The 15,288-nt window shown below is 37.8% G+C and overlaps 1 protein-coding gene across 12 annotated transcripts in view; it reads left to right on the forward strand.

Moving 5' to 3' along the window:
* Fam13c (family with sequence similarity 13 member C) overlaps window positions 1-15,288 on the forward strand; it is a 124,101-nt gene that overhangs the window by 25,264 nt on the left and 83,549 nt on the right. For all 12 annotated transcript variants that reach the window (XR_002387251.2, XR_002387250.2, XM_087184819.1 and 9 more), the window contains one exon: window positions 12,850-12,968. Coding sequence is in view for 10 of the 12 variants with exons in the window: in XM_087184819.1 (XP_087040945.1) it covers window positions 12,850-12,968 (119 nt within the window). In the remaining 2 variants the exon portion in view is untranslated. The remainder of the gene's footprint in view (window positions 1-12,849; window positions 12,969-15,288) is intronic.

The following is a 15,288-nucleotide window of genomic DNA, read 5'->3' on the forward strand; positions in this document are numbered from 1 at the left end:
TAAAAATGGAGGCTGAGGCAGGAGATTGGCAAGTTGAAGCCTACCCTGGGCAACTTAATGAGAGACCCTATCTCAAAAAAAAAAAAAATTTTTTTTAAAAGGGTTAAGGATGCAGTTCAGCTTGAATGCCCTGGATTCAATCCTTAGTATAAGGGGAAAAAAGATGGAGGCAAAGGTTTGATTGTTACTGCCACCAGCCAAGGAGTGGCAGGAGCCACCTGAAGATGCAAAAGGCAGGAAAAGCTATTTCCCTAGAGCTTTTAGAGAGAACATAGCCCAGTTGACATCTTAACTTGGGATATCTGATCACCATAACTATGATTGAAAGAATAAATTTCTGTTGTTTTTAAGATGACAAGTTATGGTAATTGTTACAGCAACATTAGGCAAGTAGTACAGAAGGCTTCCTAAAGTGAGACTGTGGCTGACTCCTCCCTGCTCCAAGGGAGCTGAAAAAGCGAGTGAGATTCTGATCAAAGGTGATTTGGGGCAGCGCATAGATTAGCAGGGCAGGAACGAGGTGGGCAAACGAAGATATTGCTGGGATACACTTATTATAAGGTGTTACTAAGTTGAAACTTGGGTCAGAAATAAGGCAGACTCAGGGTAAAACTTCAGAGTGGCAGTTACAGCTAGACTAGGCTGTTGCTGAATTATCCAGTTGCCTTTTATTCCTTTGAAAGGAGATGGAATGCCCCAGACTGGTGGAGTTGAACCTGAACTTAGATGAAGGGTCAAAGTGCCTCTTCTGATGGGGGAGGCAAAGTGGGGGGTCAGGTAGTTCATTACACAAACCAGTTTGATAACTATAGTATTCACTATTACAGCAGTTGTTTAGCACCATGTAGATTCTATTTGTATTTCCAGTCTTGGCTAATGGATGAGTTGAAAACTTTCATCTTTGAACCCAAAATATCTCTCCCAGGAATTTGTTGTCAATATCATTTCTATAGCCCTAGTTCCAATATTGTAGGCCATACCTGAAAGCTATAACAATTATGAAAATATCACTTTTATAGTAATGGTCACTGTATAACGTTTTCCTGAGTGCTTTACAAGTATAATAGTTCATTTAATTCTTCAAACCACCCTATGACATGCTGGTATTCATCATCTCCTTTTGCTGCTGAGAAAGCTGAGACAAGAGAGTTAAGTAATTTACTCAAGGCCATATAAATTGAATGAATTACTTACTGGTATTAATAGGTATTGTCTTTTCATTTTTATATTGCATTAAAAATTGACTTATGCTTTTTATTGATTCAGAGGGTGTATTAAACATATGTGGAGCCTTCAGTACACACAGCAAATAGGTTAGCCCAGAGTGTGAATGTGCTTGGAACCTTGGAGAGTAAAGTCTGGCTGGGATTAGGAGAAGGGGAACTGAAACACCTGTCCAGCTCCTCTCACTTCTAGGAAATGGTAAGAATATAATTTTTAAGAGAGCACTACATGCAGTTGGAATTCAGTGCATTGGTTGCAGGGAGATGGGAGGGGAACAGAGGTATTTTAGAGACATTGGAGAGCCTATTTGGATGAATGCTGTGTTTAGCTGTGATTATTACATTTCATATGAGATTTTTCGGAGATGCTATGGGAATACTTTCAGTAAGGTGGTAATTGGGACTGTCCTTTCGTGCATAGGCATAAGAGCAGAAAGTAGCAAAACAATTCACTGTTTTAGGCAGCTGGTGTTTCTGTTTGTTTTGGGGTCCTGGAAGCTTGCTTCCCTGGAGAGAGACCAAGGGAAGTTGATGAGTAGTCGTTTGAGTTTAGTACTGCCATTGAAAACAGAGAACTGACTATATACCAATGGCAACCAGGTAGAATATATAATCTTAAGGCCTAGCTCTCCTAAAATCACAGATGTAGTTGACGTTGTTTTAGGAGTTGGTTTTATTATTATCTCGGGCAATGTATGGATGACAAGAAGCTGAACTTGTTGACTTTTAGATCAGGACCCTCTCTGTATTCTTGTAACAGCAGACATTTGAGGTTGTTCTTCATGAGAGGCCCTGAATATCTGTATTTCTGGGCACAGAGAGAAATGAGATTTGCTGCTTGTGTATTATCTTTAGGTGACCCATCTGTAAAATGAGGGATGATAGTACCCACCTATAAGTTTATTTGAAGGACTAAATGAGATAATCCTTTAAAAGTACTTCCTGTAATGTCTGATACACAGTAAGAGCTCAATATATATTAGAATATAAAAACAGTATGGTTATTATAGCATAATATATTATCACTATATTGTGAATGAAAATTTAAATTTAAATTCCTCTCAGTAGAAGACCAACTTTTCTGTGGCCATGGTGACCAGTGACCATCAGGACTTGTTTTATATCTGTTTAGATTTATCTGTAATGACTGACTTCAGTGATCATCCATGTTTCTGTAAGACAGCCAACATGCCAACACACACGGTAATAAAGCCAGACAACAGCAACAGCTTAATTCTAGTACACACACCCCTACATGTCAGCCAGACCATAACATGCTCACTCCAGCTTTGCTTCTGCAGCTAACGTCACCAAATACCTAAATGTTCCAACTTCTGAAATCTGCCAGTTCCCTGACCTCTAAGGGTCTCCAAACTGTGTATTGATCAGCTCTCTCTGCCTTGCTCAGGATGACTGTCCCTTATGATACACCCCTCCCTTAGTTTAGCAAAGCAATAAATTCCACTTTTTGTTTAAGTATTGAGTTGGACTCTCTTCCTTCAACAGTAGAGATCTGTATAAAATGATAAAAGATCACAAAGAAGGGGCCATATAAAAGAGTTCACAAAGAAGGTGATTGTTGGCCTGTATTGTGCAATGAGTTATCTAAGTAGAGAAAATTGCAGGGAGGGAGGTTTTCTAGGGGAGGGAACACACCATGGGTGAAGACATCAGGGATGGACAATGGCAATTTAAGAGCCACCACCTGATTTGTCATGGCTGGGCTGTGAGATGTGGAAAGGATATGACTCAGGAAGCCCAACTGGAACAGTTTGTAGTGGCTGGATAGTAAGGGTCTTGGATTTAATCCTAAGAATTCTTGTTCTCAAACATGTTTTTTTCTAACAGGAGAGAAGACAAAACTTTTACCAAAAGGAGTTTCTTTGACATCTGTAGAGGATATTTGTTATTCTATTTTGATTTCCAAGTATCTGAACTCTGTTCTTGTACTTCGAGAATTTCTCGAAGAAGGGAAAAAACGGGATCGTTTTTCTCTTCACTGTACAAGCTATAAAGATCAACATTTGCTTTTCCATCCTCCCTTTCAGTAAAATCTGGATATAACAGTCAGATGTACCTTTCCCTATCTTGGCTTGAGAACATCTGGTCCAAACAAAGGAACTTTAGAAGTGGCAGTGGGTGCTGCAAGAAACAAGGGATGGCAGTGTGTGGTGACTGTTAGTGATGCCTCTTGTTCAGTGTGTAGTGTAAGCATTGCACACTGTAGAACTAGCCACTTTTCATCAACCCTAAAATATATATATTTTTTCCCTTTTTTGGTACCGGGGATTGAACTCGGGACCTCGCGCTTGTGAGGCAGGTGGGGGAACCACTGAGCTAAATCCCCAGCTCTATGTAAATATTTTCAAGACTTTAATATTGCTGAAATTGGGATGCTCCTTACAATGTTGTAATACATTTTGATAGCAGCATTATTTATTTTTCAAAAAATAAAATAATAACCTACCAGTCTTAGGATCATGGATCTGAAAATATAATGCTCAGGGGAGGCACATGTGTCCAGGTTGGATTAGTTCAGGGCACCATTTTGATGTGCTCCTGGCCTAACAGCACCCATCTGTTGGTTCTCCAGGCCTTTGAGTTATTCTGTAAGTTTCTCAGTAAATTTACTCTTTGCTAATTTTTTTTTGGTTTATTTTTATTGTTTGAGGCTAATAATCCTTATTGGTACATGTATGTCATTTTAAAAGTCATGAGAACGCTACAGTTTCTTAATACATGTTTTAATGGAAAAGGATCCTTTTATCTCTAAACTAAATATGATGTCCCAGAAAATTGTGTCCTGTTAATAACTCATTTAACAAAAATTTATTGAGTACTCCTGTGTGATATCATGGAGGATAGATCCTATAAGAGGAGCCTACATGGGGCTTTTGATGCAGCATGTGTCTTGTGGGTTTACATTTCCTAGGCATGCCACCCAGTGTGGGCAATGAAATGCTGATAGATACTTTTATGCAGGAAAGTGATATGACTTGATTTCGGAATCTCTTCTGGTAGACTTTCTTCAGTTATTCTCAATACCATTTACTTAGTAGAATCCCCTCTCCCTGCAGTGTTTCTGGTACCTGAATCTTTATGGAAGGTAGTTTGAAACATGGATATGACCTTTGAGTAAGAGATGCTGAATATCCAAATGCTATTGAGAAGTGTTCTGGGTGTTAAGTTCTCTTTCTTCACTCCAGGAGATTTCCAAATAAAAGGCTCCTCAGAATGAGTGGTGGTACAATTAGTGATTGGACCAAGTAGTCTTCTTAGGCTTTTCTCAGGTCCACTTAAAGTTTTTCATGGGTTAACTTTTCTGGGAATATTCAATTCAATCTAAATGTGTCATATGATCCTAATGTATGAGAAGAAACCCCCTGTTAGGCCAAAGCTCTACATACTCTACTTGAGGCTAAAGAGTTTACATTAGTCAGCTTTCCATCACTATAGCAAAGTACCTTACTGAAGTGCTTTTTTAAGTAAAGAGAGGTTTATTTAGCTCACAATTATGGAATTTCAAAATCCAAAACTGTGTGCCCCCTGAAATCAGTCACATAATGATGGCACATTATGGTGGCAGTACATGTAGGAGCCGTTACATCATGAACCAGAGCAGAAAAGGCAAACAGAAAGGGTTTCACAAACCCTTTGGAAGACACACACCCCATGACCTAAGAACCTTCCACAAATCTCTGCATCTTAAAGGTCCATGCTGTCTCACATTACTGCCACTCTGGGGACCAAACCTTTACATATATGCTTTGGGGGACAGTCAATAAACAATAGCAGGCTCTGATAACAGACTTAGAGATATTCTTGATTGGAAAACTAGACATAGAAACTGTTTGTTTAGACTTTGCTAAGATGAAGGTTGGCCCCTAAAAGGTTGGTCCTGCTTTGTGCTAACATTGCAGATGGATATCTTCTAAGAGGGAGTTAATATCTTGCACCTTTGTGGACTACCCCCATTAGTTTAGCATCTTGGGTAAATTCAAGGTATTAATGGGGTACTGCTATTAACATTAAAAACTAGTCATCTTTGAATTACTGTTAAAATGGATGTAAAATCTTAATTACAGGTGAAGGTCTGAGATTCATAAGATACCACTATTTTCAGTATGTCTATTTTCTTTATATAATATTAGAATAATTTTCTTGTCAAGATTTTCTTTCTTACTATTATTAATTTATTTTTAGTTTGAGATAGTATAGTACATAGCATTTTATTTCTACCTTAGTTTATTTTTATCTAGTATGTGTGGAATGTTTTTAAAAATACATTTCTGTGAAATTGAAATATATGTAAGCAGTTTTGTTTTCTAAGTGGGAAACAAACAGAACATTCATTGTATTATAAGAGTTATGAGAACTCTGATGCTTCCAACCTATTTAAAAGGGGAATGTTGACATGGTATGATTCTCTTTAATGTTAATTGTCCTACATTTTGTGAGAATGGTTAGATATGCTTTAAAACCCTCAATGACTGGCTCAATGGAAAGGAAGGCAGACATGTCCCTTGATATAGAAAATTGTTTAGAGCCCAGTGTTGAAAGCTGAGAAGCGTTCTTGCCTAATGCTGAGTTTTGTTCAGCACTTGGATGAAGTTCAGCGTTATATAAGAAAATCTGAAACTGTCAGATTTAAATTTGATTTAAAAAAATGTCTGGTTTGCATCTTACACGACCATTATCTACGAAAAATTGTTAAGCATAAAATAATGTAGACAGAAGCACTTGAAACTGATACTTTCCAACTACCTAAATGCTCTCATTTAAAAACATACTTGATAAGTTATGCTAATGGATGGGAAAGTAGTTTGAAAGGTTTACATACTGCCAATTCAAGCTGCTGTGAGAGTTTGGCAGTTTCTTATTTATTCAGTAAAACAGCTGCTCAAGGCCCTTCCTTAGGCCAAACTTTTGTAACCTCATTCTAGTTACAGAAATGAGCAGGCAAGCAATGAGAAGCTGGCATTTCAGTAAAGATATTTTGTGATTTCTACTTTCCAGGAATAACTCAACTGGCATTTTCATTAGATTAGTTTGAATTTTTGAAGGTTTTATGTGTCAAACTTGTGCCTCTGTGTGTGTGTGTGTGTGTGTGTGTGTGTGTGTTTCCTAAATGCACGAATGACAGTGCTGGGTACTGGTGATCAATGGACCTGAATGAATTAACAAATATTTTGTAAGGCACTAAAGTACTTTCAGAAAGTGAAATAAATGCAGGACAGATAATTTTCTTTGGGATACTTAACATTTCAGTGTGGGGGATGTACTACAAACACACAGACTCCCCACATACTACAAAACAAGGCTGTACAGAGTTAAACACTGAAGGCAACAAGAGGAGAGTCTGCAAACAGAGACGCAGGACTGCTGGTATGGTATCCAGTGACAGGGGGAAATGGGATTTGTGACGGACTGTCCGGGACCCATGAGATAGGCATGCAGTGGGAGTGAGGCAGAACCTGGGACTGGGAAACTGCACTGAGAGAGAAGAGGGTGTGAATTGAAGGGTGAACAGCGTACAGAGGGATTTCCTCAGAAAATATCTTGTATCTTGCGGTGCTCTTGGTTTATTGATTTGAAATCCATTATCATCATCATCATCATCATCATCATCATCATCATCATCATCATCATCATCATCATCATCAACCAGTGGTGGCAATCCCATGGCATGCAGATTGTTTTTTTTTTTTTTTTCAGACAAAAGATGTTAATGTGTATGTTATTTTTTCTAAACTAAAACCTCAATATTCAGGTTTAATTGAAGCGTTGGCACTTTGAGATAAGTAAGTGGGTTTTGGATTGCTATTTGGGCACTTGTCTCTAAAAGGTTCACCATCACTGTTATAGATAGTAAGAAATGGAGATAAATCTGCTCTGACTATGAGAGCCTAGAACTTTTTTCTTAGTTTTGGTGACTGTTGATTCCTGAGTTATGATCTTTTTTGCTTGCTTGTAGTCCACATCTATAATTGTCCCTGGCAGGGTAGAAGATATTCAGTGAATATTTGAAAGTAGCCACCGAAGAAGCACAGATTTTATTAATAACGAGAAGAGCCCCTTTGCCACCTGTTTACTGAATGTGGTGCTTTCCCTGACTCATGGATTCTAACTTCTTGTTCTCAGCCTGAGTGCAGAGCTTGGGCAGCTGAGGTAATTTCTGTGAGGGTAATTTTGTTTTCTTTTCTCATGACTGCTTTGGGAATGGAAGAATAATTTGATTCTTGCTAAACTAAATAAAACAAACAAGGCCGCTTGTGAAATGAAACATTGCAAGATCTTTTAAAGCAAAGAATAACAGACATAGGTTAATGATTTCAGACAATAACATGGTAGAGGCGCAAAATCAACATGCTATCTGCTTTGTTAGCCACAATGGGAATAAAAAATGTTTCTTTTCTTGAGAAGGTAATGCTTTATAACAAGTAAGAGGTATTTAAAGGAATTTAAACTCAATGGATAGTATTCAAAATGTATATGCTTTTAATTTATATTAAAATCACAGAAATTAGCATTTCCTATTCTTAAACTTATAATAAATTCTTCAAGTTGAAATAATTCACTAGTTTCTGTAATGGGCCTGGGAGACCACGTGTCTGATAAGAGAATATGCATGTATCAAAGGTACCATTTTTCCTTTCGTTTGTACCTCTGTGCTGTGACTCTGAAAATTTCTCATAGAAGGCTTAAGCTCACTGGTATTGCCTTATTTTTAGACACTAGTGACTCACTACTCTAGTTGTCCTATTTAGCCATGATTTTTGATTCCTTGCTTTTGAAAATTGTATGTCTTTAAAAAAATTTACCATAAACAGATTGTAAGAAAATGATACCTATATAAAAAAATTGTTCATAACATCTTATGATAGATGTCATATTGTTGAGTGCACTTTTACTAATATGTAATGTTTCTTTTATTGCTGTACCCTGGTTTACCTTATGGAGTTAAAAGCCTTTATTATGCCATTGAAATATGAAACAAGGTTAGGCACTAAGCTTCCTTCTTGAATCTATGACAACCCATGCTGCATTTTCTCCCCATCTGTCTTTTTTGGTCTTCTTAGTAGTCTCCTTTGTCTGTCTGTCTCTCTCTATGGTAGTAAAGTTTGAACCCAGAACCTTCACACTGAACCATATTCCCAGCCCTTTTTATTTTTTATTTTTGAGGTAGAGTCTCACTAGGACACTAAGTGGCCCAGGCTAACCTCAAACTTGTGATCTTCCTGCTTCAGCCTCTTGAGCCAGTGGAATTACAAGAATGTGCCACACAACAGGCCTTATTCAATTTTTTAAAAAGTAAATATTCTTATTTTAAATTTTAAAGTAACACAAACTCATTAAACAATTCTACCCCTTGAGTAGCTTAAAATTAACATGTTCCATATGAAGGATAAACACACAATAATATCCACACCAACCCCCACATACACACACTTGCATACACACAACACATATTTGATCTTCCCTTTCACTTTTCCCCATGGAATCTTACATTGATTTTTAAATTTTGGTACTGAGATTTGAACCTGGAGTCTTCACCCTGGGCTATATCCTCAGCTGTTTTATTTTTATTTCTTTTTTATTTAAAAAATTTTATTAGTACATGTTTGCAATACATAATAATTGCATTCACTGTAGGGAGTTGATATATGTACATAACACACCTCAATTATTTTTACTCCCCTACCCACTTCTTGGTCCCTTCTCATTTGGGAAAGATCTAGGCTCTCCCAGTCACTCTGATTGGGTTTGAACTGCAGTGTTCCTGCCTTGACCTCTCAAATGCTGAGCTTAAAAGTATGCACCACTATGTACAACCACAGCTTTAGTTTTCATATAACAATGAATCATTGGTTGTGTAAATGTTGGAATTCCTTAGAGATTTGTCCTGGTATTCTCCCAAGTTTTCTCTTCCATTTCTGCACGCTCTGACGTTGCCCCACCTGGTTTTAGTCACCCTCATTCGCAAACACACAATTCCAGCCATGATCTACATCCAGCTCATTCATTTGTCATTGCTTATTGAATGCTCTATACAATTCCCCCTGGGACACTGCTTCCTCTTGTGTCCATCTCAGAGAGCAGCAAGCAATAAGTCCATTTTCCCAGCTGAGAGACTTAGCATTGCTTTCAGTCCTTCCTCATTCAGTAATATCTTGTCATTCTTTCGGCCTATTCTGCCTACTTCTTCAATATCTTAAATAATTGATTAGCATCCATATTAATTACCACCTCTGTAATCCAAGTGACAGTCACCTCTTGCTTGGGGTTCTGTAGCTGTCTAACCTCCCTTCTTCTGCTCTTCTGGTCCATTTGCCACTCAAGCCTGAAATGATTTTCATCTCACATGTTTGCCTTGGAAAATTCTTTCTCCCCATCTCTCAGTCTCTTCCTATTGATGCTGCTTCATTTATGTTTCTAGCATCCCTGTACAAGTACCACCCTGCATCACCACCACCAGACTGAGTTCTCCCAGGGCAAGAACTAAGAGAACCTTAGAACATAGCACTTGATAGTTACCAAATATTTGAATTATGAATAAATATCACCAGAAACTTAGGGAAGCCATAAAGCTTCAAGGATGACCAATTCTTGAATCCTAAGAGTTACAACAGTCAAGTCTAGGGAGCCCAGGGGGCAGTGTGGTTCAATGGTCAGGATAAGAGCCTAGCCATGGCAGTTGGAGGTACCAGTGCTATTAGGGAGTGAAACAATGCACTCATGACCAGAAACTGTTTGCCTTTTGTTTTCTTTCCTGCTTTATTTATTTGGAGCCTTGTGTAGACTTAGTAAGGTATTGTGATTGGAGGTTTGAAGGCTTGTACAAAGCCTAATTCTTTAGTGGAACAAAGGGACTAATGTGAAAGTTCTTGAACAGAAGTAGCTAGATTTTGGGTAGTCCACTGTCCAAACACCCAAGGGGGTTAATCTTGCCCTTGCACCAGCTGGTAAATCCTGATGTTTTCCTCAGCTATACAGACTCATTAAAGAAAAGACCTTGATTTCTCAAATCTCTCCCATTTTAAAGTACCTGTGTTCTTAACCACATGATGCAAAGGGGGGGAAAAAAAACATTACCACTAAAAACCTATGTTCTCTATTGATTTTACACTTGAACACTACCACCAACCCTGGCTGTTATGTCTTGAACTCTGACTGTGTTCACAGTGATTTGCATGGGATATCTCTTGGTTCTGTGGTAAACTTGGGTGGTTGAAACATACAGTGGAAAGAATTCTGAATGTGGATTTAGGACATTAGGATTAGGATCTGAACTCTCCAACTCATTGTGGCAATATAGTGTGATCCTATTTCATGAAATTTTGAATTATGTATTTGATTTCAAGTTACATCTCCCTTAGAGCAAACAATCTTAAATAATGTAATTTCTCCCCAGTTAATCAAAAACTATGATTTCAAAGCTTTTGGGCCTATTGAATTATAAGATGTGTTTATTTTATTGAAACCCTTTCCCTTTAGTTAGTGAACAGAAATATCCACTATCTCTGTCATGGGAAGTCTTAAAATGTCAGTCACATTTTGCAAGGTCTTCATCTCTTGCCTAAAAGACACTATTTTTGGCCTAGGTAAGTTATCTCTTTTTTCTCTTCACCTCACCCCCCTGCCCACACACACACACTGGAGAAAACTCAGAGACTAAAACCTACCTCCTAGTTCTAAATCAGGAAGTGCAGGTAAAAACTGCCTAGTTTAGTCAGGTATTTAGTAAATGTTTTTAGATTTGCAAAGTGGATAAGATGCATTTTCTACTAAAATGCTTACAACAGAGCAATAAATTGAAAAAATATCTCTACATTATAAAGATATGACCAGAAGAGGTCTTTATGGGCATGTATGGATTTTAAGCCTATGCCTGCCTTTCTTCATGATATATTTTTATTGTTGACTAAGATACACAAGAAGAAACTTTCCTCTAAATTCCCTGTTTATTACAGGAGCAAAACATTAAAAAACTAATAGACATTCTTTAAAATATTTTTATTGGTATATATTTGTAATACATAATGTTTACATTTATCATTGGGAATTTGTAATATACATATCCCATCTTAATCATTTTTACTTTCCATTCCTCTCCCCCTTCCCCACAATCCCTTCCTATCTTCACAAAGTTTACATGCCTGTTTCTTATCATCTCTTTTATATTGCTCTTTAAATTATTTATATTTCAAGTTTCTCATATAAGAGAAACCATGGAATATTTAACTTTCTGTGTATGATTTACTTTTGTTAGCATTATGGTCTCAAGATCCATCCATTTTCCTACAGATAACTCAAATTTATTCTCCTTTGTGGCTGAGTAGTACTCCAGTGTGTATATATACCATGTTTTCTTAATCTATTCATTTTTTAATGGCCATTTGCCTTCTTCCAAAATTTAGCTGTTATGAATTGTGCTGGAATAAATATAGGCATGCATGTATCACTGTAAAATGATGCCTTTAACTCTTTTAGGAAGATACCCAGAAGAGGTATACCTGGGTCAAATGGAATTTTTATTTTTAGTGTTTTGAGGGATCTCCATACTGATTTCTATAGTGATTGTTCTAGTTTACATCCCCACCAGCAATGTAGAAGTGTTATCTTTTCCCCCACAGTCTCTCAAACATTTGTTATTATTTTATTTCTTGATGGCAGCCATTTTTTCTGAATCTCAGTATTGTTTTCATTTGCATTTCTATAATGGCCAATGATGGTGGACATTTTTTCATGTGTTTCTTAGCCATTTGTACTTCTTTTGAAAAATGTCTATTCATTTCAATTGCCCATTTCTTAAATTGGTAATGGGCATATTCTTTGAGAGGAAATTAAATTAGCTTTTCTAGGGCCACCTTTACTGAATTTATGACATAAATGTAATAATCCAATAGTTTTTTAAATCAGGAGATAAAAGTCTTTAAAATTGCCTGATTATTCAAAGGATTATTAGTCATTTTCACAATTGTAGGTTTAAGGGTAAGAATTCTAAAATGATATAGGCTAGGGAAGATTTATAAATTTTAAAATTTTAATTTCTATTAGAACATGTTTGCAGTATATAACACTTTACCTTGTTTGTCCTAAGAGTTGAATACATACGCTTTTTCCAAACTATGGAGATATCGACTGTATTTATCAGGTGGTAATTAGAGCTCTTGGGAAGCACATGCTCTCAAAATGCAAGACAATGCTAATTAGCAGGGAATGATTAGTTATCAGACCATTTAAAATTTAAGACAACAGTTGAAGAAAATAAAGTTTCATCAATTTTGGAATAGAATGGACAAAGACAAAAACCCAAGTGTGAGAAGACAAAAAGATTTAATGCTTTATCGGCCATGTCTCAAAAGGAAGATTTTAAAATATTATTGTGTGGTTGTGTCATATTTTTTGAACATTGGATTTTAAAGTTGTTTTCTTTATTCTAGAATCTGGTAGCACCTAACCAATGGAAAGAGGCTTTATAAGCTTTGGACCTCCTGAATTGGCTCCCTTCCACATTACATTCAGTACCATGTTATGTGTGGCTGCTTCTCTGGTCCCAGCTATAGAATACTGTGAAACTGATTGCTGCTGACAGCTCATCTACTTTTGTTGTTTCTTCTTGTAGGAGACAGAGCATGTGGTGCCCAGCCAGTCCGAGTGCCTGGGTAGAGCAGGAACACCAGTTTATGAGAGTCCACAAAACAACTCCTTCAGGTGCCAGGAAACAGTGCCACTCCAACCAAGGTGGGCCCTTTGTTGTCAGAATCTATACTGGGCCTAGGGTTTGTTTCTCAGAAAACCGCTAACTTAGATGCTTGCCACCCTCACAGGAGTCAAGGCTATCTGACTTTTGTTGGCATTGCTTATGGTCAGAAAAGCTACTTAAGAAGGTTTAGAAGAAGAATCTGCAGAATCACTGAGTTTGAGAGAAATGTAAATAACCCACTTTCTCTGTTTTTCCTTTGAAGAAAATTACCCTTACGGCACAGGGCAGAATGGAGACAGGTACTGTCTTTAGAAAGCAATGCTATTCATTGTGCCCCCCTTTCCCACACCAGAGGCAATTAGGTTTTCATCTGTGATAATGACAAATTAGTGACGCTTGTGTGAGTATGGCGCCACTTGCTTTTGCCTGTGACTTCACTCAGCTTTCTCTCCTTGCTCAGGCAGTTTTACTCATGGTTCCATTTTATGGAGGACTCCGAGGCTGAGACATTAAGATACAGTGGACCCTTGACTTATGAACTAGATTGGTTCCTGAGGGCTGGTTGTAATCAAGTTGGTTATAAGTCAATACAGCTGAGATTTGGATGTTTACCTGGGTATATCTTGCTATAGATAACAAAAGGCAGATGAATCTTCATTAAACTAATTAAATTAAGTTGTTCATATATCCAACCAGTCATAATCTGAGGGTCCACTCTACTTGCCTGTTATGCAAGCGAAAATGGCTGAGCCAAAATTTGATCCTACGTACCTTGGTGTATGATGTAGCAGGTGCAGCTATGTGCTGACTCACGTATTGTCCTGTGCCCTTAGCTCTGAAGTGGCCCCAGGGCTGGCCTCCCTAGCCTACTAGACCTGCTAGGGACAACTCTGGATCCAGAAAAAGGATGTGGATGGAAAGCTGACTGCAGAAAGGTTGGCAGGACATTCTGATGGGAGCCTGGCATTGCAGCTGTCTATGGAAAATCTCTTCTAAAATAAACAGAAGAAAGAATCCAACTACTAGTTGTGTCAGCTGTCTTTGTAGGATCCTAAGTACAGTGTAATCATAGCCCTTGCCCAGTGGAAAGGGAGTGCTGTGCCTCTAAGCATGACCTTTAGAATTTTTTTTCCTAAGGTAGCACAGTCTAAATGAATCAAGAACTTCAGAGAAGACTGACTGTGCTATGTAACTGTGTTTCAAAATATCTAAAGAATTGGAGGGGACCCCAAAGGTAAAGTGATCCACTAAGTGGATTCATGGGTGCTCTTTATAAATCTCCCCACAAGTTGTCATCTCATAACTTTATTCTTACCTGACCTCAGGTAATACCTGTTGGAGTTGACTTTATCATTTCCTCACTGATCCAGGCATCTTCCTTCTTACTTGAGGCCTTATTGTTACAGAGCTGTTTGGGACTGGCTAGAATCAATTCAGACAATTACCCTGTCTCCCCCAGAAGCCTAATGATTGCCTCTTTCAGCAAGAATAAGGTCAACAAGTTCCCATGCCTATTTCAAAATAGTATAAAAGCAAAACAAAACAAACAAAACCCCAAACTAAGTCATTCATGTTTGTGTTTGGAATGTACGGTAGTCCTTTGGGGATGGACATTCAGCAGAGTCCAACAGGGAAAAAATGATATTAAGAATTAACCTTCTCAAGTTCAGCAAACTTAAAACCATTTAATATCTTATCTATGGTAGGGATGGTAATTGGCAACTTTACGTTGTTGGAGGGTAAATTCAAAATTTAATAGGATTCTGTGGTGATCACTCACAGATGACTAGTTCAGTGCTAATGCTATTGAATTAGAATAGTTCTCTAAGGGAACACAGAGAGCAGCAATTCTTACATTGCTGTGTGGTGTTACACTGTATTTAGATTCACAGAGATTTATGTTAAACTGACCCCAGAAATAAAATGCATGTATGTGCACATTTGTGTAAAATCTTAGGAAGTTCATGGACTTTCTATGCATGCCGGGAAAAGAAACCAAGTACAGAGCTGGCCGTTACCTTTCCTCCTCAAGTCAGGGCTGTGTTCCAGGTGCTAACAGATTGGCAACTTCTCCTTGCACAAGTAGATCTGGTCTATCTTCCTCTACCCCTTAGCAAACTTCCATAGGATGCCAAATACCTTGGTATTCTTTTCCCCTTTTAGCCTCCATTTCCCACTTTTACCATTTTCTAGCTTTCTGAGCTAGCAGCATTCCAGAATGTTCTGTGTGCCAGCATTCTAATCACAGGATCTGGTGCTAAGCCACAGATAAAAAGTTATGTTTGGCCATTTATATCTAATACTGTTAGGGTTAGTATTTAAATGAGGGTTAAACCTTTAAACTGCAGAGTTATTTCT

Source organism: Heterocephalus glaber, unplaced genomic scaffold, assembly GCF_053883595.1.
Source record: "Heterocephalus glaber isolate CG9 unplaced genomic scaffold, H.glaber_assembly_v1.0 deba00001497, whole genome shotgun sequence".
NCBI classification, from domain to species: domain Eukaryota; kingdom Metazoa; phylum Chordata; class Mammalia; order Rodentia; family Bathyergidae; genus Heterocephalus; species Heterocephalus glaber.